General features: G+C 44.0%; 1 protein-coding gene across 1 annotated transcript in view; it reads left to right on the top strand.

The window, feature by feature from the left end:
- ret (ret proto-oncogene receptor tyrosine kinase) overlaps positions 1–27,686 on the top strand; it is an 86,321-nt gene that overhangs the window by 46,302 nt on the left and 12,333 nt on the right. Inside the window, exons 4-14 of the mRNA XM_068020477.1 lie at positions 2,585–2,826; positions 3,812–3,983; positions 7,441–7,640; positions 11,576–11,867; positions 14,288–14,413; positions 17,355–17,462; positions 19,581–19,700; positions 20,370–20,626; positions 21,837–21,984; positions 23,496–23,603; positions 26,940–27,151. Of these exons, the coding sequence (XP_067876578.1) occupies positions 2,585–2,826; positions 3,812–3,983; positions 7,441–7,640; positions 11,576–11,867; positions 14,288–14,413; positions 17,355–17,462; positions 19,581–19,700; positions 20,370–20,626; positions 21,837–21,984; positions 23,496–23,603; positions 26,940–27,151 (1,985 nt within the window). The remainder of the gene's footprint in view (positions 1–2,584; positions 2,827–3,811; positions 3,984–7,440; positions 7,641–11,575; positions 11,868–14,287; positions 14,414–17,354; positions 17,463–19,580; positions 19,701–20,369; positions 20,627–21,836; positions 21,985–23,495; positions 23,604–26,939; positions 27,152–27,686) is intronic.

A 27,686-nucleotide genomic window follows, 5' to 3' on the forward strand; every position in this document is an offset into this window, starting at 1 on the left:
ATTCTTGGGACGCAAATGGGCCACAGGGAGGCTTAGGATTGGTCTTCGTGAGGCTGTGGGGTGGTTCAAGATGCCTATCGTTCCAATCCAGTGTGGTGAGTTCTTTAGGAATTGAAAGGATTGACAGAGAGAAACCTTTTTCCGCAGGTTGGGAAGTCTAGGACAAGGGGACATAACCTGAAAATCAGAGCCCGACGACTGAGGAGAGAAATTAGAAAACACTTCTTCACATAAAGTGTCGTAGAAGTGTGGAACTCTCTCCCACAAATGGCAGCAGGTGCTAGCTCAATTAATAATTTTATATCTGGGATCAATAGATTTTTTTTTCCTGGACAAGGGTCTAAAGGAATATGGAGCCAAGGCAAGTGAGTGGAGTTAAGATACAGATCAGCCATGATCTCATTAAATGGAAGAACAGGCTCGAGGGGCTGAATGGCCTCCTCCTGTTCCTGTGTTCCTAACAATCTCAGATGGGCAAATGGTGTGATGTGACATACTGAGGTCAGACTCTTGCCTGCAGGGATAAGGAGGGAAAGGTAGGTTTGTTGCAGGTTGACCTTCCCTGGCATTGCTCAGAGTGGGTCTGAGGGTGCGGTAGATGTTCGTGGGTGAGGGCAAAGTAAATGGATAGTGGTGAGGTCCTTTTTGATTGGTTCACATTTCATGACAGTTTTTATGTCCTCCAGCATTAGAAAGCAAAATTTGACACCGAGCCACATAAGGAGATATGAGGGCATTTGGCCAAAAACTTAGTCAAAGAGGTAGGTTTTAAGGAGCACCTCAGAGGAAGAAAGAGAGGCAGAGAGTTGGAGTGGTTTAGGGATGGAATTCCAGAGCTTAGGGCCTCAGCTGCTGAAGGCATACCCACCTATGGTGGAGCGATTAAAATCAGCGATGCTCAAGAGGCCAGAATTAGATGAGTACAGATATCACAGAGTTTTGGAGCTGGAGGCAATTTCAGAGATAGAGAAGGGCGTGGCCATGGAGGGATTTGAAAACAAGCATGGGAGTTTTAAAATCAAGGCATTACTATACTGGGAACTGGTGTAGGTCTGTGAGCACAGGGATTATGGGTGAACGGGACTTGGTGCGAGTAAGGACATCGGCAGCAGAGTTTGGGAGGACTTCAAGTTTACGGAAGGTAGAATGTGGGAGACCAGCCAGGAGTGTGCTGGAGTAGTAAAGTGTCGAGGTAATGAGGCATGAATGAGGTTTCATCAACAGGTTCAACACGTGCCCCTGCCAGAGCCCGCCCAATTTTCCTATCTACAACTGCCCAGAGATAGCAACAGAAAATCTGCCCTTTCAATGTGTGAGGCAGGTTGTACACAGGTTGCAGATTGATGCAGTTCTTCAACAACTGCACCATCTTGTGGTGAGCACATTCACAGTTCGGCCTGTAGTTTCCGAAGTAAGCACGATTATTTCCATTCGTAAGGTACATTATCAGATCCTGGGGATGGCCTGAAATGCCTTAGATTACTTTTGAAGTGCAGGCACTGTTGCTATTTAGGCAAACTCAGCAGTCGAGTTACACAGAACAAGATCCCGCTAACAGTGAGTGAATGACCACACTCCTGCTGTGTTGTACTATTCTATAATCTCTTTTGGAGTGTTGACTCAGCAACAGAACTGTTTACTGGCAATGTCACCGTGCACTGTCAATGCCACTGTTTACGACAATGTCACTGTATCCTGACTAATATTACCAGTACATCCAATTTACAGACTTGAGAAGCACATTACGTTATTGCTTTCTTGGGAGAAATTTTTTAAAAGTAAAAAGAAAAGACTTGCATTTATACAGGGTCTATCATGGCCAAAGGATGACCCAAAGCGCTTTACAGCCAATCAAGTACTTTTGAAGTGTAGTCACTGTAATAATGTAGGAAACATGGCAGCCAATTTGCACACAGCAAGATCCCACAAACACCAATGATAAGCATTTGTTGTGATGTTGGTTCAGGGATAAATATTGACCAGGACACCGGGGAGAAGTCCTCTGTTCTTCAAAATAGTGCCATGGGATCTTTTATGTCCACTTGACAGGGCAGACAGGGCCTCGGTTTAATATCTCACCTGAAAGACGATAACAGGGCAGATTCATAAGATTGAATGACATCTTCACTTTAGAGCATGAGAGGAATGCCTGCCGCTGGCAATGTTTTATTTTCCTGTGGGAATATGGAACTCACGGCTCTTAGTGCGGTGGAAGTTTTACTGAACCTGCCAATAGAGCCCTTGGGTTGGTGCCCAAAACAAGGTTGGCAAGGTTAATCGTTCAGATTTATTTGACACTGGCCATGTTCGATTTAGTTAGTAGGGCTGACTTCCTGAGGGCTCACTGAAAGTTAGAAAGAACATAGGAACTGAAAAGAGGCCATTCAGCCCTGCGAGCCTGTTCTACTATTCAATAGATCATGGCTGCTCTATAGCTTAACTCCATCTAGCCACCATGGTTCCATCGCCCTTAATACTCTGACCTAACTAAAATTCTATCTCAGCGTTACTGCCAAAGAAGTTGACCTACTGGATGGGCATAAGCAGCCGTGCCAAATACTATTTCAATCCGTTCATCTTCCAGATGGTTCAGTTCCATTCACGATTAATGAGGAGACATCAGAGATCAGCGTGGTAAAGCCACTGGACAGGGAGCAGGTGGAGACATATGAGATGATTGTCAAATGTACAGTGCGGACACCTGCCCAGGTGATTCAAGTTGGGAGGTCCTTGCATGTGACTGTCCTCGACAAAGGTGACAACGCTCCATACCTCCCTGATGGCAATGACACGGCTGAGGCATTCATTGAGTTCAACAGGAAAGAGGTAGGACCTTCTACAAAATTTGAGTGAGAATCGGTGCATGTGTCTGTGCTTATAGTTTCTACATGGAAATAATGAAAGGTACAGAACTGAAAAAGATTGCTGTTTTTTTCCCAAAACTATTACCCTTCAATCTATCCTGTCTGCCACAGCTTCTGATTCTCCCTCCTGACAGGCAGTACATGACACATCCTCATCTATCATAGTTACTTCTTTTCAGAGGAAAATGTTGGCGACCACCAGGGATAGCTGCTCCTGCCCTGCTACCCAAAGACGTCTTCTGGTCTCCTTTCAGTCAGAGGCCCACCCTCTTCCTCTACATACAAGAATCTCCTCTCCTACTCCAACCCCCAAGGTCTTCCCTAATACCTTATCCATAAAAACTTCCCCTTTGCTAATATTTTGGTGCATGGTCAGTGGCTCACTAAGGTTGGCCATTCCAGCCTTGAGTGCGTTGACCATCTTGCAGACGTTGCAGATGAAAGCGTCCAGAATTTGAGCAAATATCTCATGATTTCTATAAAGTATTCCATTCACACACAACTTTACGGCATGATAATTGTTTGAGTTAAAAATAACTCTCATGAGAAAATAAAAGATAAGCACAAACTCCCTTCAACTAAATTCCTTGAATTCCTCTTTTCCCTTTATTTATTCATTTTGCTTTTGTCCCTCGGTTAATTTGCTTAGCGCCACCTTCCAGCTCTGCAATTAATTCTCACTCTCACCAAAGTCCCCTTCAAGAGGTCTTCACTCTGTTTCCAGCTCACTTGCTTCTCGAGCTCCAGTCCAGTACTGCGTGTGCACAGTTTAGCAAGTTGGCAGCTCGTTATACACCTCTCCTGATGTTTATTTCCATTGTCCTCAGTCAGGAGAGAAGTAGAACAGGATGATGACTTGCTGTCACCTGTTTTACACAGTCGCACAAAGCCAAGATCCACTCCATTGATCGGCTACACTAGCTTCTAGACTTGTTCTTATTTTACAGCACACAGTGGTGGCAGCTCTCTTCGTGTATGATACTGACAGCACCACTAAGTATACAACAACAGTGACGAGGAATGATACTTGGATTACAGACAACTTCAGAGTGAAGCCCACACCTTTGGAGATACCCGCCAGCGCGGAACGCCCTGCGCGAGGGACGGTAAACAAATACGGTAATACTTCACCAAAAACCTGTCCTTACGGCAAAGCGCGGCTTGGGCAAGTAGAAAGGAAGGAGACTGCAAACTGTGAGCTGCAGATAAGGCTGGAGATACACCGCAGGTCCATCAACATCTGAAATGGGACAATGCAGGTTTATATTTTGGATTTGCACCCTCTGTCAGAACCAAAAGCTGAAAGAGAAGCAAGCTCGTTAATAGGAACGGGATAGAGGACTGACTGCGCTGTGATGCTGGGTCTTCTATAAAACTGATTCAACTTCCATAGTCCCTGGACTCATGAAGAGAGTTTTGGTGTTAATATAAAGGTCAGCAACACAGGGGTAAAGGGAAAGGATGATATCAGTGTGCTGTGTTTATAAACAGCATTACGATTTTGTTACACGTACACAGAATCTTCTCCACTCTGATTGCCTGCTGGCAGGCAGAACACTGGTGATTTACTCAGACCGTGACCGTCAGGCTGAATCACTTAGAAGTGCTCAGTGTCGGGGAAACTTTTGTGATTAAGTGCTCCTGGTATAGAGTTTTGTGCAGTGGGAATCCCACATCAGATTTATTGAACCTGATCTTACTGAATGGTGGAGCAGACTCGCAGGGGCCTTATGGCCTTCTCCTACTCTTAGTACTTATGTTCTGACAGAAGGCAGCAAACTCAATGTTCCATCCATTAAAACTATGGATGGAAAATTATGTGGGCCACATATCTGACACGCTAACCACTGGGTCCAGATTCACAATCATACAAAGTTCTACACCAGGAATCATAACATTTACAATTTTGAACTCTATTAGGTTTTGTCTGAAAGACCCTCATGAAGACGAAACAAAGGCTAACAAAACGCCAACGGCTAGATTATCAACTTGGTGTCCAGATGTGGATTGCCAATAGTTGTAGAAAAGGCCCTACTTTCAAACTGTGCCATGGGCCTATGGGCAGTGACGGTTTGATGGCAAGGCAGCGAGTTGATAATCTAACCCCTGCATAAACCAGTGCAGGAATAAAATAAAATAAATGCCAGTTTAAATCTGACTGGCATGTTGTGAGTAATTATCCTGGGGATTTTCCATGACAGGCAGCTCTCTCCCACTTTATCAACCTGGGCTCCTGATAGGTCAAGTTCCAGCGCACCCTGGAAAATGTATTCCTGTTGTGCTTCATCAAAGTAATGACCAATTGAGAGAGAGATTTTATAAAAGACTTGCATTTATGTAGTGCCTTTCATGATCTCAGGACATCCCGAAGTGGTTTTCAGCTGACAAAGTACTTTTGTTGTAATGTAGGGAACATAGGAGGCAATTCATGCACAGCAAGCTCCCACAAGCAGTACCAAGTACTCTCCTGCTCTTCTTCAAAACTGCCTTGGGATCTTTTATGTCCACTTGAAAGGGAAGACTGGACCACGGTTTAACGTCTCATTCAAAAGTGAGCAGTGCCAACTGAGAGGGTTCTACACTGGAGTGTCTTCAGCCTAGATCACGTGGGCAAGTCTCTAGAGCGGGAACCCGGAACCTTCTGACTCAGAAGTGGGACTGTGATCACTGAACCACTGCTGACTCGAAGATAAAGGTGTTAGAAGACAGAGTGGGTCAATAATGGGTGACTGGATGAATAAAACATATCAACATGTCAATGAAGGTGCATATTTCAGTAGTGGGTGGCTTGACTATAGCAGTGTGTCAGCTTGGAATGGTCTGAGTCAGATGATTCTGGCTTCAAACCCAACCCTGGAACTTGAGCACAAGGCTGACACTCCAGCGCAGTGCTGAGGGAGTGCTGCATTGTTGACGCTGCCATCTTTTAGGTGAGATGTTAAACTGAGGCCCCATCTGCCCTCTCAGGTGGATATAAAAGATCCCATGTCACTATTTTGAAGCTGAGGAGGGGAGTTGTGTCCTGGTCAATATTTATGCCTCAAACAACATCACAAAAGCAGATTATCTGGTCATTATCACATTTCTGTTGTGGGAGCTTGCTGTGTGCAAATTGTTGCTATGATTCCTGCAGTACAACAGTGACTGAACTTCAAAAAAGTACTTCATTGGTCGTAAAGTTTTCTGAGAGGTCTGGCAGTTGTAAAAGGCGCTATATAAATGCAAGTTGTTCTTTTTCCTTTAAGAAAGGCAATTGGGTAGGGGAAGATTGAAGGATGGCTCCATGGGTAGGCAAATGGAAGTAAGATAGATTGATGGATGGTTAGACTGATTTTTTGAAAGAAAAATGCGTGAAGAGATTGTGGGATTGGGGATCCACCATGGAAAATGGGTGGGCACAGCTTTATAGAAAATGGGCAGGCAGGTACACAGATCAATAGTGGGTGAACGTATGGGTCAGTGGTTTTCTTACTTCGGTGTGAGGTAGCTCCTACAAATATTGGTACAAAGAAGCATAGGAACTGGAGTAGGCCATTCAGCCCATCAAGCTGGTTCCTCCATTCTGTTAGATGATCGCTGATGTGTTCCTCAACTATATACACTTTCGAAGACCCCTTGTGCTGACTTCTGAAAGATAGTGTCAGCTACCCAGAGCAGTGGATTTGTTTCAGTAAACGTTACCTGGGCTCAGCATCCAGAGTAAACTGAGCCACCAAATGCAGATCACAGATAATACTAAATTGTCGAGAAACTGTGTTCACACACATGACTTCTGATGAGAGATACCTGAGGAGCTTGACCCCTTAAAGACATTCTAGGGGCGCCTCTTTGAAAACTTGTGAAACTTGTGATAGATGGATGATGCTGAGACAGATAAGTAGATCAATATTGCAATGATAGATAGAAGCACAATGGTTACATTAGTTGCTGGTCAATCCATAGAACAGCAACTGGATCAAAATTCCAGTGGGATTCATTGATTGAAGTTAGTTGATCACAAAAATGATGGAGCAAGAGAAGACCCTCAGAATATTAAACCCTATTTCAAACAGGCTACATATGGCAGTTGATTTCACCAATACTATGCTAGTGAGGGCTCTGCGTAGATCAAGAAATCCCAATCTCCCCTTCCACACCTTTCCATCCATAAGTGAGGAATTGAAAGTCTTATAGTAGATGTAAAGGAAGATCAATTGATCAATAATTAAGTAAATAGATCGGTATTAAAGCATATGAAGGTAGATGAGAGAATGCACAGATAGATAGATTTAAAGAAGAAATGCTGGAATCACTCAGCAGGTCTGGCAGCATCTGTGGAAAGAGAAGCAGAGTTAACGTTTCAGGTCACTGACCCGGAACGTTAACTCTGCTTCTCTCTCCACAGATGCTGCCAGACCTGCTGAGTGATTCCAGCATTTCTTGTTTTTATTTCAGATTTCCAGCATCCGCAGTATTTTGCTTTTAGATTTAAAGAAGGGTGTGAGGAGGCTCGCAAGGAGCATTAATTCTAGCATAGGCCAGTGTTCTATGCAGTAGATGAGATGTAATTCTGTGTATTTTCCAATGTTTTATTTAGAGTTGATACTGAAGAAAAACCTGTCAATCTCTGAGAACCGATCTTTCAGTTTGGATGTCCTGGTCCATGATACTGAATACAATGGCCCAAACAGTTCAGTGATGCTTCATTTCAATGTTACTATCCAGCCAATCATCATTGAATTCACTGAGAAAACATTCCACTTCTCATTGAACAGGAATGCAGGACGTTCCGCAAAGGTGATTTGTTTTTATTTTAAATGATTGGGCGTTCTGCAGGAAGAAAGACAAAATCTGAACAATTGAGGAAATTTAAGCGCAACTAATAAAAAAGATATGTTTTAATATTGATGATGTGTAGTGTTGTGGTATTGATCTTGTTCTGAGATATGTCTCTGCTTCTGGGGGAGCAGTTTTTAAGAATCTGGGCTTTTTTTTTCAAACACAGAAATTAAACAGGTTAACAGGTCGGGTGGACCGCCCAGTCCATGCTGGTATTTATCCTCCACAAGAGCAGTATCCTAATCCCATGTGAGTTCTCTGGTCCCCTTTCGTTCAACCCTACCATTTCTTAAATATTGGTATTGTCTCTATTCCAATCACTAACTCTGGTAGTGCATTTCACAGCCTGGGTGCAAATCTCTTAACCTTATAGCTATATGTGAGGAAGAACATTTTTACGCAGCGATTGACCTGGAACTCGCTGCCTACAAGGGTGGTGGATGTGGTGACAATTAATAATTTCAAAAGGAAATTGGATGGGCACTTGGGGAATATAAACTTGCAGGGATACAGGGATCGAGAGAGGGAATGGGCCTGACTGGATTGTTCTACAGAGAGCTGGTGTAGACTCAATGGGCCAAATGGCCTCCTTCTGTGCCATAATGACTCTATGGCCCCTTGTTCTAGTTCCTTCAATCACTGGAAAGAGTCCTTTCCTATCTACTTTGTCTCATCCCTTTATAATTTCAAACCCCTCTATCAAACTTGCTCTGTTCAAGCAAAACTGCCCCATTTTTTCAAGTCTCCCTTTGTTTTTGTATTTCCTCATACCAGGCAGCATTTTGGTAAATCTGCATTGTATCCCCTCTATTGGCTCAACCTCCCTGAGTTATTGCCACTTGTTTTCAGCCAGTTGTCAGTGGATTGAGATAGCACACTGCTTACCTCAGCTTAAATCCAGCCCAGACTGAAATGAAAGATTTCTCTCTCTTTTTCACTCACCATGATGGCTGTTGTGTGAAATGCAAAACTTCACCTTGGTCAGTTAAACCTGAGGCCCAGGATATATTGGGGCAGATGAATAGGAGTTTTGCAGTGCAGTTAGCTCTGTAATAGCTCTCCCATTACCCAATGCACTAAATTCAAAATCATTATCTTCAATTACAAATCAGAAGACAGTGTCTCCCCTCACACCTCCATGATCCCTTTCTGTCCTATGTGCCATAAAGCATCCTCTACTCTCTGCCTTCTTTGCATCTTTGTTTTGCCTTTGGTGATAGTTCCTTCATTAGTCTTTGCCCCTGCACTCTGAACTCTCTTCCTAAGCTCCTCTAGTTCGTTAACTCTCTCTCCTTCTTCAGATGTCTCCTCAAGACCAACCTCTTGACCATATCTTCAGCCCTCTTCCTTAACTCTTCCTATACTGCTGCACAGTTGATCTGTTCTCTATGGAAACCATTTTACTGCAGTGCAGGTTCCTTATAAATGTACTTCAGGTTACTGTTGGACCTAATCTGGGTTGGGAAACCAGTAGTCCGCTCAGCAGTGCCAAGAAATTTCGATGAGTCAAAAATTTGTTCATAATAAATAATTTGTCATTTATCTCTGACCTCAGATTCAGCTGAAAGTTCTTTTCCCCTTAAAGTTAGATGTGATGATGTGACATCCTCAGGCCATGAAGTGAGCACTCCTAGCATGGACACAACCATCTTCATACCAGCCAACAGAGGTGTTAATCCTATTCTGCACGAGGGTTCTATGGGCTCCTGCAACCCATACAATGAGTGGCGAGCACCTACCCCCTTCAGATGTGAATACCTTTCTGGGAGGCTGGCGGCGGGGGGCTCATCCCATACTTCAGACCCAGAGCTCCATCGCCACTCGCCTAGACTGTCTGGAGTGGGGTTCAAACCCTCCACCTTCCGACTTAGAATTAAGCAGGACCGCTAGCCACTAAGTCAAGGTTCACTCCATAGTTATAAAAGCAAAATACTGTGGATGCTGGATATCTGAAATAAAAACAGAAAGTTTGATGGGGTGCCAATCAAGTGGGCTGCTTTATCCTCTTGAAAGTTGTTGGAGCTGCACTCATCCAGGCAAGTGGAGAGTATTCCATCACACTCCTGACTTGTGCCTTGTTAGAAGGTGGACAGGCTTTGGTGAGTTACTTGCTGCAAGATTCCCAGCCTCTGACCTGCTCTTGTAGCTACAGTATTTATATGGCTGGTCTAGTTAAGTTTCTGATCAATGGTAACCCCAAGATGTTAATGGTGGGGATTCAGTGATGGTAATGCTGAATAAAGATATGATATTTAAACAAGGGATAAAATAAGCTTGTATATCAATACATTAAGATACAGCAGGAGAAAAGGATTCTGGGTTGGGAAGGACAAAAGTGAACAGACATTTTGCCTCCAAAAGCCCTCCCTCTCCACCATCCCGCCATTGGTTGCTAGACAGGTCCATTTTCACAGCACACGAGCTTCCCACAGCCAATCAGAAAGTGATCAGACTTTTCGCTGCCTGACTGTCAGTCAAACAGCTACTTTCCACCTCTAATATATTGAAAACTAATCAATAACAGCATTCAAAGAAAATTTCAAAACACACTTTTCCGCCCCCCACGACTTTTCTCTCAGGTGTTGCTCGTAGCCGTGTCCTGGAGATTAATCTCCAATTCCTAGACAATCCTGGAGAGTTGGCAATCTGAATATGCTGGTCTAACGATTTTAGATAAACAATCGTTCAGCCAATTCAGCAGGGACAAAGTGAGTCATTGTGCACAAGATTGCTGGGATTGTCCTGTCACGCCCTCAACCGCGTCTGACCCATTTCCCACACTTCTGCCCTCACCCCTTCCCCTCCCTCCCAGAACTGCGACAGGGTTCCCCTTGTCCTCATTTTCCACCCCACCAGCCTACACATCCAAAGGACCATCCTCCGCCATTTCTACCACCTCCAGCGTGATGCCACTACCAAAAGCATCTTCCCCTCCCTTCCCCTGTTAGCATTCCAAAGGGATCGTTTCCTCCCTGACACCCTGGTCCACCCCTCCATTATCCCCACCACCTCGTCCCCTTCCCACGGCACCTTCCCATGCAATCGCAGGAGGTGTAATACCTGCCCTTTTACCTCCTTTCTCCTCACTATCCAAGGCCCCAAACACTCCTTTCAGGTGAAGCAGCGATTTACTTGTACTTCTTTCAATTTAATATATTGTACTCGCTGCTCACAATGTGGTCACCTCTATATTGGGGAGACCAAATGCAGCTTGGGTGACCGCTTTGTGGAACATTTCCACTCAGTCCAAAAGCACGACCCCGAGCTTCCGGTCACTTGCCATTTCAACACCCACCCTGCTCTCATGCCCAGATCTCTGTCCAGGTCCTGCTGCAGTGTTCCAGTAAACATCAACGCAAGCTCAAGGAACTGCACCTCATTTTCCGATCAGGCACACTACAGCCTACCTGACTGAACACTGAGTTCAATAATTTCAGAGTCATGACTTGCCCTTTTTAATTTTAATTTTATTTTGTTTCATCATTTTTTTGCCATGTGCGTGCCTACTGGTTGTTTCATGTTTTTCCTTTTGGCTAGGGCTGTTCATTATTCTGTCATTAACACTCTGCACTAATGTTTTGTCTTTCACAACACCATTAGCACATTAGCACCTTTACCCCATGACCCCCATAATCTCTCCGGCCCTCTGTCCTAACACACGCCTTTCCTTTTGTTTTCTTTTCCCCCCACCCCCGCTTTACTTGCTTAAAACCTATTACATTTCTAACCTTTGCCAGTTCTGATGAAAGGTCACCGACCTGACACATTAACTCTGCTTCTCTCTCCACAGATGCTGCCGGACCTGCTGAGTACATCCAGCACTTTCTGTTTTTATCTCACTCCTTGGTTGAAGGTTAACCGCAGATTATTGCTCTTTCCACTGTGTGTTACAGATTGGAAGAATTTGCATAGCAAACTGTCTGAACTTTCAAGCGTTAAATATAAGCTACACACTGGTGCCCCTGGTCCGTACTGAGGAGAACACCACACAACAGGACAAAAACTGTTCTTCCATTGTGGGGGTTCTTAAGAGAGCGGAGGATATATTTGGGTTCCTGTACATCAATGATGTGAAAGTGCTGAGAAACAGCTCGTGTTCCAAACTTCATTATACTGTCATTGCTAATGAACCACAGAGCAAGGAGGAGGCTAAGGCCAGTATCATTGTCACACTCGAGGGTGCACGTACGTATCAGTGCTTCTTATTTGGTGTTTCTGATTTCCTTCTCTTTTCCCCTTGTTTAAGGCTTTTCACTGTTATCTTCTATGACCTACTTCCTTTTCAGATGAGAGAGAAAAGAATCAAGGGATATGGGATAGGTGAATCTGAGGTGGAAGATCAGCCATAATCTATTGGATGGCAGAGCAGGCTTGAGGGGCCATAAGGCACACCCCTGATCCTATTTCTTAAGTTCTTATGTTCTGGCTGCCGAGGTGTCATTCTTCCTTCAGTGATTGATATAAAGAGTGTGCCTATTCCAGAAAGTTTGGGCAGTTTGTGGAAGTGCACAGGGAAGGGAGGGTAATCTTCCGGGTTTAAGGTACATTTGAGAGGGGATTCTGAGGGGGATTTTTAAAAATTCATTCTCAGGTTGTGGCCTGTGCTGGCAAGGCAGACATTTACCGCCAATCCCTAGTTGCCCTGCAAAGGTGGTAACAGTCTGATACAACTGAGTGGCTTGCTAGGACACTTCAGAGGGCAGTTGAGTCAAGCACAATGGTGCAAGACTGGGGTCACTTATAGGCCAGCCTGGCTAAGGATGACAGATTTCCTTCTGTAAAGGATATTAGTCGATTTGTTGGGTTTGTACAACAGTCCAACAGCTTCATGGTCACTTTTACTGGTACCACATCTTATTTTCATCATTTTTAAACTGCCAAGGTGGGATTTGAACTCAGGTTCTTTGGATCATTAGTCCAGACCTCTGGATTACTAGTTCAGTAATTTAACCACTAATTGTGTCCAATCCTATACCTAACCTGGAAGTGCTTGCTTAATGTAATAAACCTTATTAAAACCTTGTATTCTAGCCAAGTCATTCACACCAGGTTAGTGCTTGGTGAATAAATAATACCATGTTTTAGATATGTGTGGTAACCTTGGATTCTGCTGTACGAGGCATCTACAGATCGACAGCAGTAACACAAGAATACCAGGAACAATATAAAGACATTTGGCCCTTTAAGCCCACTTGTTCCATAGTCTGTACATGACCCCATGTGTCGTAGATTCATTGTCTCATCATTCAAGGTCTTCCAGACTTGCTTCTTATCTCCATGTGATTCTAGAGAGACCAGTTCAGCACAGGACACAATTGCTCCAACATCACCTCCCTCACCTGAGCATCTGTGGGCTAACCCCTCCGAGGAACACGTTACTGATTACTCAATGGAATGAAAATTGGATGCATTCGATTTAGGGTGGGCGATCTGTTCTGCCCCAGCAGTGAAAATAAATATCTGCCCCCTTCCACTACTTGTACCAAGTTTGTCCACTGTTTTGACAAGGCTGCTTTGATAAGTTAGACAAGGAAAAAATGTTCTCATTAACTGATGGTACAAGGACTAGGGGACACTGATTGAAGGTTTTGGGCAAGAGTTACAGGGGGAATATGTGAAAGAACTTTTTTACACAGCGAGTGGTAATGACTGGAACTCACTGCTCACAAGTGTGGTGTAAGTGGAGACAATCAATGATTTCAAAAGGAAATTGGATGGGCACTTGAAGCAAATAAACTTGCAGGGCTATGGGGATAGATTAGGATGACTGGATTGCTCCGCGGAGAGCCGGCATGGACTCGATAGGCTGAATGACCTCCTTCTATGCCGTAAATTACTCTAAGTATTAACTATTAACCAGCTGACAATAAGAGGATAATGCCCACGTTAAAATAGGAGAGGAATTTGATGCACATGTTAAGCATTTTTGCTGCAATATTGCCACTTTGTTCTTTGCTATTTGTGCTGTGGCTCAGTGGGTCGCCCTCTTATCTCTAAGTTAGAAGGTTGTGGGTTCAAGTCCCGTTGCAAGACTTCAGCACAAAAATCAAGGCTGATGCTTTACTGCAGTACTGAGGGAGTGCTGCACTGTTGGAGGTGCTGTCTTTTGGATGCAACATTAAACCGAGGCCTTGTCTGGTTTCTCAGGTGGATATTCAAAATTCCAAAGCACTATTTTGAAGAACAACAGGGGAGTTTTCCCTGGTGTCCTGTCCAATATTTATCCCTCAACGAACATTACAAAAACAGATTATCTGGTCATTATCACATTGCTGTTTCTGAGAGCTTGCTGTGTGTAAATTGGCTGCTGTGTTCCCCACATTACAACAGTAGCTACAGTTCAAAAGCCCATCATTGGCTGTAAAGCAATTTGGGACATCCTGAGGTTGTGAAATGTGCTTTATAAATGTAAGTCTTTTTTTAAAACTCTCTGCTTCTTTCCTAAGAAATCAGTTTCCCCTTCTGGCTAGATATGATTCTCTCCATTGTTGCCCTTAACCCAAATGACCCCATTGGATAATTGAAAGTGACAATATGCGTGATAAGCAAATTTTAAACCATGGTTGAAAATACATGGAATTAATTGATGTTTTTTTTCTCTCTAGACACTGACAAAAATAGCAATTGTCCCAAAATGTGTGCAACAAACAAACAGCGCTCTGAGTGTGAGGAATGTGGCGGACTTGGAACATTAACTGGGAAATGTCAGTGGCGACAGGGCTTTGAAAAGGGTAGGTATCTTCTGTAATAACTCAGTGCATCAGTTTTTCCTTCTTGTTAACTGTGCATTATATATAAGACATTAATACCAACCACTGACTGACTTCAATATAAATACTTTCAAATGAATTGTGTTTACATTTTGCCTCCAGGTCTCAAAAATGCTTCAAGATGCCTCAATTAATAATTGGAAATGCAATGGTCGCCATTATGTAGGTCAAGCCGACAGGAAATAATAACTGGCTAAATTATTTTTGGTGGAGGGAGGACACTTCAAGTGCTCCCTGATCTTTTTCAAATCGTGTTGTGGGATCTTACCATCCACTTGAACTATCTAAAGAAGGAGATACACAGCAGGATAGTCAACAGTTAACTCGCAATGGCACTGCTTTCTCTCATTACAGCAATCGACCACAAGCTCCAAAAACACCATCTCCCTAACTTCCGATAAGTTTTCCTTACCTTCTGATTCACCTGATCACAAGATAATTGCAGATGAAGAAGGCCATTTGGCCCAAATCGGTTCATGCATTAGACCCGAAGTAGTATTGGCTTTTCAACAGTAAGTCTGTACCCAGGACTGAACAAACTTTGATTGAAACTATATCCACTAAGCGTTGCTGATGGGTATTTTTTTTTTTCTGCCTCCATTCGGTAGCACTGTTGCCTTTGAGTTAAGAGGTTGTGAGTTCAAACTCCATACCAGGACATGAGCACATGACCTCGGCTGACACTTCACTGCAACAGTGAAGAGAGTGTCGTGCTCTCAGACACGTTGGGCTGGGTTTTAAGAGCCTGCTGGTGAGCTCAAAAAAGGGCGGGCTGCATGCCAAAGAGCCACCGCGATCTCCTGCGCAGTGGCTCATTTAAATAGCTGGTGCGGCCACTCCCCCTGATCATGTGGACGGAATGGGCTGTCCATCCCCGGCAATGGTGTCAGCTCCCTGTGCGCAGGCAGTGGTGATATTTTTAAAGGGATGCCAGTCCTGCCGGTCAATTTAAATTTTTAAAGCAGTAGCCACTCCCAACATTTATACAAAAAATTTCTAACACCCCTTTCCAAACCCCCCAATAACAATAATATTAACTATTTTCCCTTCCCCCCCAAAACACTTACCTTTTAATTCCCCCACATCCACCCCCCACACACAGACTGCACAAAGTTTAAAGTTCACCCCTTCCCACCGTCCCTTACAAACATTACATTTATTTGACCCTGTTCCCCCAACCCCACCGCACTGAAAATCGTAACTGCTCCCCCCTCCCCATCAGTGTCACGCCAGCTTTCCCAAGACAGGGAATTGAAGGTGCCGGTGTACCGGCTGCCGCGCCGAAGATTGAAGGTAAACTGCTTTAAATTTATGCGTGTCATTAATTTAAATATTCAAATCCAGGTCCCGTCGCCCAGTGGCGGGAGGGGCCACCATGGAGCCTCGCCACTGCCAGGAGGATCGGGCTGGGCCCTCTTGGCGGCGGCCTCCCATAACGGACCGCTGTTGGCACCATCTTCGGCAACCCCCCACCCCCCCCCCGCCCCGCCAACCCTCCCACACCATCCACAGAGCCCGATGTCGTGGGCTTGGTAAAATCTGTCCTGCAATTGAAATGTTAAGCTGAGACTCCACCTGCCTGTTCTGATAAACAGGAAAGATTCCATGACACAATTCGCATATGAGCAGGAGATTTCCTGGTTTCCGAGCCAATTTGCCTCCATTACCAATACCAAAAAAAGCCTTTTAACTGGTCTTCCAGCTCTTGTTGTGGAATCTTGCTGTGCAAAAAATGGCTGCATGTTGCCATTGTATACAGAAAGTCACTGTGTGTGTAATGCTTTGAGATATTTCAAAGAGACATTATAAGCCCGATAGATGCAAGCATTTGTTTTTCTTTCATTAGATAATGTAACGGTTATGTAACTTAACCAGTAATCTAAAAGCCTGGATGAATAATCCCAAGAACGGGAGTTCAAATCCAGTTTGAGGAATTCAATTTTAAAAGATCTGGAAATAAAAGAAATGGTAGCCATAAAAACGGTCATGGAGTTGTCGGGTTGTCGTAAAAACCCGATTGGTTCACTATTGACCCTTCAGGAAGAAAACCTGCAGTGCTTACCCGATTTGGCTTTAAAGTGACTCCAGTTCCTCACCAACACTGTCGACTCTTCATTGCCTTGGTGTGGCCCAGCAAGACACTCAGTTGTATCAAACCATATTTCTAGAGAGATGGAACTGAAACGCATAGAAGTTATGTTAAATTTGTATCAACACTTGTTGGACCACACTTTGCAAACTGTGAACATTTCTGGTCTCCACATTGTGAAAGGGATATACAGGCACTGAAGAAAGTGCAAAAAAAATATTTACTCGAGTGATACCAGAACCGAGAGGTTCCAGCTATCAGGAAAGATTGAACAGGCAACGGTGCTTCTCCCTGGGAAAGAGAAGACTGAGAGGTGCCCTAACAGAGGTCTTTAAGATTGTGAAAGGCTTAATAAAGTAAACCTAGAGATGTTTCCACTTGCCAGGGAGAACAGAACTAGAGGTCAAAAATATAATTTAGTCCCTAATATATCCAATAGGGAATTCAAGAGAAAATGTTTTACATAGCGTGGTGAGAAAGTGGAACTCGCTACCACAGGGAGTAGTTGAGGTGAATCGCGCAGATGCGTTTAAGGAGAAGCTTCATAAGCACATGAGGCAGAAAGGAATGAAGGGAAATATTGTTAGGATTAGATGAAGAAGGGAGGAGACTCACGTGGAGTATAAACAATAGCATGGAGCTGTTGGGCTGAATGGCCTGTTTCTGTGCTTTAAATACTTTGTAAATCAATCCCATTATGTAAACTGTGTATGTTGTTCAGAATTTAGCTGTGCATTAATATGCAATCACTTTAGATCTGTTGTTTGGCTGCTCAGTGGATTTGTCACTTCGATCTTTGATTTCTTTCTGCAGGTATATCAAAGAACTACTCCACCTGCTCATCAGACCTCTCCAGCTGTCCAGATGGATATTGTGATGTTGTGGAGAAAAAGAAGAGTACGTGTCCCCAAGACTGCATCGGTATGTAACTACACTTACCTTGCTAAATCTTGAGTTGCCATGTGCAGGTCAGCATGGGCACCAGAGAGAGCAATCACGTCTTTGTTTTGAGGTGTGTCTGACATATGTCAGCTCTAAAATTTTGCCACGCAAGCCAATTTCTGCATCACACGTTACAAAAAAATGATCAGAAAGCGAAAGAAAGCCAATGGTTCCTTTCTGGTGTTTTTTTTTCTGACCTCTGCATCTGCTGAAGAGATATTAGCTTTATAAAGGTAGAGGAATTAGTTGCTGTGGTCTAAAGGTATACAACAGGTCACACACAGCTGCACCTGAGCAGTAGAATAACACATTGTGTGTTATATGGTGTAACACTCATGCCCTTAGAGGACAGTGTCCAACTACTTATTCTGTTAATTACTTTCAAATATTATCTAGCTAATCTCAATGCTTGACAGTGCTGTTTACAAAGGTGTCTCAGCCATCATGCTGTGATTAAGACTAAAGGGGTCATTTTAACTTAACCCGCCTGGCAAGGATTGGATTTTTGCCCATTTTATACACTGTCCAATGTTATGTTTCATTCACTTCACTGGAAAATAAAATGGAGCCCAGTGTAAAACATGTTGCGTGTTATGCCCTAAGTCCAATAAACTTGGCTGATCTTCAGATATATTCAGCCTTAAGGATCCCTTTGAAATCTTTCTAATTCTAACCCTCCACCCATCAAAGAAAGGTACAGAAATCGTTTGACTGCTTTCCAGACTGCCAAGCACCTCAAATGGATGTTCACCATACTCTTTGTGGCCTCGCTGCTTCAGCCCTACATCCCCTCTCATACCCTCCATTTTTTCAAGTCTGGCCTACTGTATGTTTCCCACCCCACTTCCAATAATTCCACCGTCAGCAGCAGAACCATATCCCTGCACGATGGGGCTCTGTCTCAAAAGCTCTCAGCTTTCTGACATCTCCCTTACCTTCGTGGCCCTCCTCAAAAACTATGTCTCTAATTGTGCCTTTTGATCACCTCCCATCTGTGGTTTCCTGCTCTTCTTCCATGGCACCCCTGGGATGTTCAGCTCCATTCGAGGTGCAGTGGGAGTGCAGCTTTTTGACTGATGTCCATACTCTAAAACAACAGTTTAGGGCGGCACAGTGGCGCAGTGGTTAGCACTGCAGCCTCACAGCTCCAGTGACCCGGGTTCAATTCTGGGTACTGTCTGTGTGGAGTTTGCAAGTTCTCCCTGTGTCTGCGTGGGTTTCCTCCGGGTGCTCCGGTTTCCTCCCATATGCCAAAGACTTGCAGGTTGATAGGTAAATTGGCCTTTACTAGTATAAGTAGGTGGTAGGGAAATATGTGGGGATGTGGTAGGAATATGGAATTAGTGTAGGATTAGTATAAATGGGTGGTTGATGGTCAGCACAGACTCGGTGGGTCGAAGGGCCTGTTTCAGTGCTGTATCTCTAAACTAAACTAAAGTTGTTGGATAGAATTTTATTGTGCAGACTGGATATATAGATCATCCACACACAGCACTGGTCTTAAACCTTCCCACAATGTGTGGGACCCTAACTATCTTCCCATGCTGTGATTATGTGTTACTTTTGAAATGGCTCTAACTTGACAGTTTGAGCACATCTTGAAATCTTTAACTCTGAACACCAATAAACTTGAAGACGTGCATCCAGATTTGTCACCTTTTTCTTTCATAAATAACCAGCTTCTGTCCTAATTGACTGTCAAGACTACAGCTGCTTTGTTTATTATTTGGGGGATAATTACCTCTACTTTTTATCCAATGTGTGCTCTGACTGTGAACCAACAATATGCAGAAAGACAGAGATTGCAATCAGCTTTTTGTCTTTTGCCAGAGCTTCCTGGCGCCATCCTCTAAGATCTGTACAAATCCAGACCAAAGTTCATTCCTGCCTGACTTCCACTTAGCATTTCAGCAGCATGGCTGAGACAGCGAGCTCGACCGTATGGGAGATTAAGCCTGAGTCCCATTGGACTAGCAATTTACTTTAGCAAGTAAAGCTAGGTTGATTAAAGATTGAGGAGAAGAGAAATTCAAGGTAATAACAACACTGTTCCTGCTCTAACTATCTCACATGTTCTGTTTATCCTATTTGATTTAGAATGGGACAAGGTTGTTGGTGGATTTGAACCTGGAGAGCTGGGGGGAATTAAAGGAGGATTTGGAACCTGCGTCTGCTATTCCGATAATAAATGCGTTTGCCAAAAGGATGACATTGTTGGTATGTTTATTGCTGGAATCTTTTTCTTGGCATTTAACAGATGCAAATGCAAGGGACAAATTTTACAAGATTCCATGCCACAGGGGTGTCGCAAAGCAGCAGGGGAGTTGGAAAGTTCTGGGCAAGCTGCACCTCAACTTCCCAACATGTGCCATCTCTGGGAGAATCCCTGTTGTAGTCCCTGCTCTTCTTTGATTAGTGGCTTTGATGGTCATCTGAATTAGCAGCAGATGGGGTTTTCGAACCTATGATAAGAAGAGTGATATAAGACCCTAGATTGCTCATCAATGGTCCATTCTATCCAACTACATGGTGCAACCTTGTACACCACCCTCTCCAATCACTAATATTGATAATTCATGGAGGAGAAAAAAAGAATCTGAGGCAACAAAACCTACCAGTTAACATCCTGTCTGAAGGTCGGCACCTCCAACAATGCAGTGCTCCCTCAGTACTGCAATGAAGGGTCAGCCAGCCTGGTGCCATTTTACGCCAATCCTAGTGGCTTTGGCAGAGGACTAGAGAGATAGTTTGTCAATGTGTCTTCTCAAAGGTTAAAATATTGGCAAGATAGGGAGGAAAAGAAAAATCTATCTCCAAGATGCTGCCTGCCTTGCTATCAAGCTCAGTGGAAATGTCATAGCATTTTCTGTTCTGTTTCATTCACAGAGCTCGTTTGCGATGATCTTTGTAAAACCATAATTGCAGCTGCAGTTCTGCTGTCGTTCATCCTGTCTGTGCTGCTCTCTTCCTATTTCATTCACCGGTACCACAAAAGCACTCCCAAACCTCCCATCGCCTCGGCAGAAATGACTTTCAGGAGGCCAGCTCAGGCTTATCCAATCAGCTACTCCTCGAATAATATCCGAAGACCTTCAATGGATTCTATGGAAAATCAAGTGGCAGTGGATTCTTTCAAGATACCGGTGAGTGCCATTTTATTATATTTTTATTGTGACCTTGTGAGAAACAGCTTGTACAAGCTTTACAAATACTACTTAATGAATTCATTTTGATCCTTGCTCACCTACATCATAAGTTTCCAAGTTAGGATCTGCGGTACTCAGAGTGTCCACAAGGTCATTAGATGTCTATGTTTGTTAGCTTACAAACACGCCAGCCCAAGTCTTAACCCAACCCGTGCAGTGGGAATAGGGCAGGTTCAGGTTGTTTTTATTCATTCATGGGATGTGGGCATCGCTGGCAAGGCCAGCATTTATTGTCCATCCCTAATTGCCTTCACCTTGGTAGTGAGGCACGTTCTTGAATATAACTGAGTAGATTATTTTAAGAGTCAACCACATTGCAGTGGGTCCGCAGTCACATAGGTCAGACCAGGTAAGGACAACAGATTTCCTTCCCTGAAGGACATTAATGAATCAGATGGGTTTTCACAACAATCCAGGAGTATCAATGTAGTATAAAATTGGGCAGATTGTAAAGCAGGTGTCCGATCCAAACCCACCGGTCACAAAGCTTGGCTGCTGTTTAGTATTTTTCGGCTTTCTTGTCCCTTTGTCTGCTCCTGTGCCATTGTTCAGCCTGCATCTGTTTTGTGCAGGCACATACAGTTCTCTTGCCTTTTGCTGCACCAGAAATGCAAGTTACCCGAACTTCAGCTTGTTCCAGTCCCGGCGAAGATCCATTATTTGTTTGCATTGTTCTAGTGAACTGCTACAAATTTACTTCCAGCAGATATCTAGAGAACGATTCAGGTTGGAAAGGAAATGAGGGACAGCAGCATCATGATACCAGGACACCACTGCTTCCGTCAAATCGACATCGCAATATGAGAGTCACACTCTACCATGTATTGTTACTACTAATTTATGACCTCTGAATCCAAACACAGAGCATGATCTGTGTAAAGCCACTCATTTCTATACAAACCATCATTTCCATATAGGATATAATTTCCATATAGGGCATCATTTTCAGATACAACATTTGGCTAGGGATTTATTGGAGAATAAATTGTTCACAGAAATTATCTGTGAGGTGATGTTTTGCGCTTATGAATTTCTTAAAAGTAATGCATTTAAATATTGTGTTTGAGCTACTGGACTAAAAAGGGCCCTGCCAATGACTCCTCAGTTTCAGCTGTTTTAAGTGGTTCTCTGTCTTTCCTCCTGACAGGAGGATCCCAAGTGGGAGTTCCCAAGGAAGAACCTGGTCCTGGGTAAGACCCTTGGGGAAGGAGAATTTGGGAAAGTTGTGAAAGCTACAGCGTTCAGGCTCAAGGGCAAAGCAGGCTACACCACTGTGGCAGTTAAGATGTTAAAAGGTAAAACTGAATGTCTTTGATGTGTAACTGTGCCAAGTATTGTAACCACCTTGCAGGCTGACAGTGAGTGGCCTTTACTCCAAGAAATCAAGAAAGGGTCCTAAGCTAGGAAACCTTATTGGCAGAACGGAGAGTATCCTGACTCCAAGCCCCCATACCACAGCTTCATGCGTACCTGGAATCTGACCTGCAGAACTGAGGCCTCTTCATTCAGCATCCTGAGCAGTCAGCAGCCTTTACTCTGAAGGACATTTCTTTAGAAAGGCCACCAGTGTCTTAAGGTGTTGAACCATCGAATGATACTGCTCATCGCGCCTGTTCCAGTTCTTTGAACTATCCAATTAGCCCCAGTCTCTTGCTCCTTCTCCATAGCCCCGCAAATGTTCTTGCTGCTAGTATACATCCAATTCTCTTTTGAAATTTACGACTGAATCTGCTCCCACCACCCTTTCAGGTGGTTTAGATCATAACGACTTGCTGTGTAAAAACATATTCTCCTCTCACCTCTGTTTTTTTCCAGTGGGAGAGAGAAACCTAGGGCTGAATTTTACCGTGGGCTTTCGGACCCTGATGCTGGGGTGCAAAGTGGGTCCCACGCACGCATTTGCCAGCAGTGGGACTGGCTTGATGATTTTACCGCAGGCGGCCTCCTAACTGGCCGCTTGGAGGCCTGCTGTCCAATTCAGGATGGTGGGTGGGTTCTTGATGGTGCTGGCCCAATCAGAGGGCCAACAGCTCTGAACCCTCAACAGTCCCAACAGGAGAGGTCAGAGATCTCGAGGCGCCTCGAGGTAGGTCAATAAAAATTTTTTAAAAATTCAGGGAGCTGAGGGTTGTAGAGGAAACACCTCCAGGGGGATTGATGGGCTGCAGGGGCTGCCTTCCCTGCCCACGGCCCCCTCCTTGGGGCATGGAGACTCCAGCTCCAATGGCACCCCAGGCTGACTCAGGGATTCTGCCTTCTTGAAGCTGGCAGCCTCCCCACATGGCTGGCGGCCTCGTTTAATGGCCCCTTATTGGAGTCTGAATTGACTGCCCACCACTGTGGATACGCACCCCAGCCTGCTTCCTGTCCACTGCTGGGAAACCTCCCTGGTGACAGGGCAGCATCAGAAGCCATCTGACAGGGTTCCTTGTTCCCCCTAGCCACCTCCGTTCCCGCCACCGGTAGAATTCAGCCCCCCAGTGTTGCCTGATTTGCCTCTGCCTGGGTTACATGTTAAACCAGCTGGTCACAGCAGTCACTGGGGAATCAAAGGGCTCAGATCATCCAACCTTCTCGGCTGGAGGAAGAGGGAAAAAAAACTTGGGGAAAAAGTTGAAGAAAGCTTGATTTAAAAACAATCCTCACCCTACTTTTTTGTTTTGTTTACGCCTTTGTATTTCAGATGTTTTTTCATATAATTGCAAGTTGCTGTTTCATGTTTTGTGGCCGTAAGAGACATGTCGAGGTTAAGTGCAATAATGGCTGTCTCTGAATTAAGTTTACTCTCTGTTTCTGTGTCTGGCAGAGAATGCGTCTCAGAGTGAGCTACGAGACCTCTTATCTGAGTTCAACCTACTGAAACAAGTCAGCCACCCCCATATTATCAAACTGTATGGAGCCTGTTGTCAGGATGGTAAGAGAACTTTGGACACAGGATGATGTTAAAGATTACTTCATTTACACCATCGTATTTAATTATTTTTTTTCCCTTTATTTTAATGTAGGCATTAACCCATTTATTTTATATATCGGAGGGATTAGATGCAGACAAGATTCCATAAGGTATAGGATACATGGCACATAAACAGGCCATTTGGCCCAACTAGTCTATGCCAGCGTTTGTGCTCCATTCGAGCAACCACTCAAAACATTTCCACCTGCGGGTGAGACCAGAACCAGAGACCATAAATATAAGATTATCATTAATAAATGCAACAGGGAACTCAGGAGAAACTTCTCTAACCAGAGAGGGGTTAAAATATGGAACTCGCAATGACAAGGAGTAATTGAGATGAATAGCATTGATGTATTCAAGGAGAGGCTAGCTAAGGACACGAGGGAGAAAGGAATAGAAGAATATGTTGATAGGGTGAGATAAAGAGGGGTGGTAGGAGATTCATGTGGAACATAAACAGTATCGACCTGTTGGGCCGAATGGCCTCTTTCTGCACTGTAAATACTTTGTAACTTTGTAATACTTTCATTGTCCATAGGAGATAGTGCAACTCACTGGCATCACTCAGGAGTACCGAGGGCAGGAATTCTCTCGAGGAGTCACTCCGCTAGCTCTCAACTACCACTTCAGGATTTTTCATAGAATCATAGAATGGTTATAGCACAGAATGAGGCCATTCATGCCGTCATGTCTGTGCCATCTCTCTGTAAGAGCAACTCACCTAGTCCCACTCCTCCGCCTTTTCCCCATAGCCCTGCGAATTGTTTCTCTTCAGATAATTATCCAGTTCTCTTTTGAAGGCCTTGATTGAATCTGCCTCCAGCACACTCTCTGGCAGTGCATTGCAGGACCTAACCACTTGCTGCATAAAAACATTTTTCCTCATGTCATGTTGCTTCTTTTGCCAACTAACTTAAATCGGTATTCTCTGGTTCTAGATTCTTTCACCAATGAGGACAGTTTTTCCCTACCTACTCTGTCCAGGCCCCTCATAATTTTGAACACCTCTATCAAATCTCCTCTTAATCTTTTCTTCTTCAAGGAGAACAGCCACAGTTTCTCCAACCGATCCAAGTAACTGAAGTTCCTCATTCCTGGAACCATTCTCTAGAACCTTCTCTAATGCCTGAACATCCTTCCTAAAGTGTGGTGCCCGGAACTGGACACAATACTCCCGTTGAGGCCGAACCAGTGTTTTATACAAGTGTATCATAACTTCCTTCCTACGCCTTTACTTATAAAGCTCAGGATCCCATATGCTTTATTAACTGCTGTCTCAACCTGCCCTGCAACCTTCAATGATTTTTGCACATATACCCCCAGGTCCCTCTGCTCCTGTACCACCTTTAGAATTGTACCCTTTATTTTATATTGCCACTGCTTGTTCTTCCTACTAAAATGAATCACTTCACACTTTTCTTCATTAAATTACATCTGCCTCTTGTCTGCCCATTCCACCAGCCTGTCTATGACCCTTGAAGTCTATCATTATCCTCTCACAGTTCACAATACTTCGAAGTTTTGTGTCATCTGCAAATTTTGAAATTGTGCCCTGTACACCCAAGTCTAGGTCATTAATATATATCAGGATAAGCAGGGATCCCATCACCGACCCTCAGGGAACCCCACTATATACCTTCCTCCAGTCCGAAAAACAACCGTTCACAACTACTCTCTGTTTCCTGTCACTCAGCCAACTTCATATCCAGGCTGCCACTGTCCCTTTTATTCCCTGGGCTCTAACTTTTCTGACATCATCCAGAAGTAATGGGGGAAATACCACATGGGTACAGACGGGCTTATTCTAACGCAATGCAAATAACAGCAAATACGCTCATAGCACCACTGTGTAACACACACTTCTCTGTAAGAGAGTTCTTGATGCCAGCTATGTCTTCAGGAAGTGGAGTCACCCAGTCGCTCCTGTAGAGTTGCTACTGAAGGCGATAATAGCAGTGACCCAGAAACAGACAGTCTACTCACCCTATTACAGAGAAAATAACGTGTGATATCCAGGGAAATGCAGAAAAGGAAAACCTCTCGGAACCTACTGCTATGTTACAAATGTCTAACTGTCAGCTCTGTAATAAACCTTGCTCTTTCTTTCAATATTGATTAAACTACACTATATCTGCAGGTTACAGTAAGTGGGTTAATGGCAATGTACTGCTGTGTACAAGGCTTGGGATCAATAGTAATGGCTGAAATGTGAATTCTTACAGCAGGCGAGCTCCTTAATGAAATTTTCTTTCTTTGTTTCAATGCCCCATTGTTTGGAAATTGGAGTCTTTTCCTATTCCTCATTCCATACAGTTTCCAAAGGACAGTAGGATTATTTTGGACTCTTTTCACCAGCATTTCCAACAGGTTTCCAGCAGGTGTGGATCCTTCTGCCTGTTAGCGACCAGTCGAACCAGGGTTGCCTGAATAAGCAGCCTATACAAATATGACATGAGAGGAATTGTCTGGGGCTATCCCGGGCCACATCCTAGAATTAAATGAACACAATCTGTCTGTGGGAACAAGACAGCTTTAAACTGAACTTAATTCCAAAATTTTGCTCAGTTTGGATTCAGGTTTCTGATTAAATGCAAGTTTCTTAAGAATATTGAGGCAGAATATTCAACAAGTGACACCTAACACCATGCTTTCTGGAGACAGGAGGCAGTGCTGGGTCCTGGTGGGATTAATCCAGTGCTGTGTTTTGTGGAAATTGGAGACACCACTGGGTCCTGATGAGATTAAATCTAGCGCCGTGCTTTGTGGAGACTGGAGGCATAGAGTTACATAGAATTTGTGGTACAGAAAAGGACATTCGGTCTAAATGGTCTACGCTGGTATTTATGCTCCACACGAACCTTCTCCCATCCCTCTTCATCTCACTTTATCAGCATAACATTCCATTTCTTTCTCCGTCATGTGTTTATCTGGCTTCCCCTTCTATGCTATTCACCTTAACTGGTTCTTCTGGTAGCAAGTTCCACATTTTAATCACTCTTCTGAATTCCCTACTGTATTTATTAGTGACTGTCTTGTATTTATGAACCTTAGTTTTGGACTCCCCACAAGCAGAAACATCTCTTCATCTACCCTATCAAATCCCTGCATAATTTCAGCCTCTCATTTCTAGAGAAAATAGCCCCAGCCTGTTCTATTAATCAGTCCAAGCAGTGGCTTCCTCACTTTTTTCACAATCTAGAACAGAATGATGTTATTGGCTGAATGACACGTTGTGATGTATGGCACAAAAGTAGGAGAGACTCTTTGGGAAATCTCTGTACCTTTCTTTGGCAGGTCCTCTGTATCTTATCGTTGAATATGCCAAATATGGATCGCTGAGAAGTTTCCTGCGAGAAAGTCGCAAAGTCGGCCCCAGTTACTTGGGTGAAGGCAATCGAAATTCCAGTTACTTGGATAATCCGGATGAACGGGCCCTGACCATGGGGGACTTGATATCCTTTGCCTGGCAGATCTCCCGTGGAATGCAGTACCTGGCTGAAATGAAGGTAATCTTTAATTTAAAAGCAAAATACTGCGGATGCTGGAAATCTGAAATAAAAGCAAGAAATGCTGGAATCACTCAGCAGGTCTGGCAGCATCTGTGGAAAGAGAAGCAGAGTTAACGTTTCGGGTCAGTGACCCTTCTTCGGAACTGACAAATATTAGAAAAGTCGCAGATTATAAACAAGTGAGGTGGGGGTGGAGCAAGAGATAACAAAGGAGAAGGTGTAGATTGGACCAGGCCACATAGCTGACCAAAAGGTCACGGAGCAATGCTGGAAATCTGAAATAAAAACAAGAAATGCTGGAATCACTCAGCAGGTCTCTGCTGGAAATCTGAAATAAAAACAAGAAATGCTGGAAATGCTGACCTTTTGGTCAGCTATGTGGCCTGGTCCAATCTACACCTTCTCCTTTGTTATCTCTTGCCCCACCCCCACCTCACTTGTTTATAATCTGTGACTTTTCTTATATTTGTCAGTTCCGAAGAAGGGTCACTGACCCGAAACGTTAACTCTGCTTTTCTTTCCACAGATGCTG

This window comes from Heterodontus francisci, chromosome 42 (assembly GCF_036365525.1).
Source record: "Heterodontus francisci isolate sHetFra1 chromosome 42, sHetFra1.hap1, whole genome shotgun sequence".
Classification (NCBI taxonomy): Eukaryota; Metazoa; Chordata; class Chondrichthyes; order Heterodontiformes; family Heterodontidae; genus Heterodontus; species Heterodontus francisci.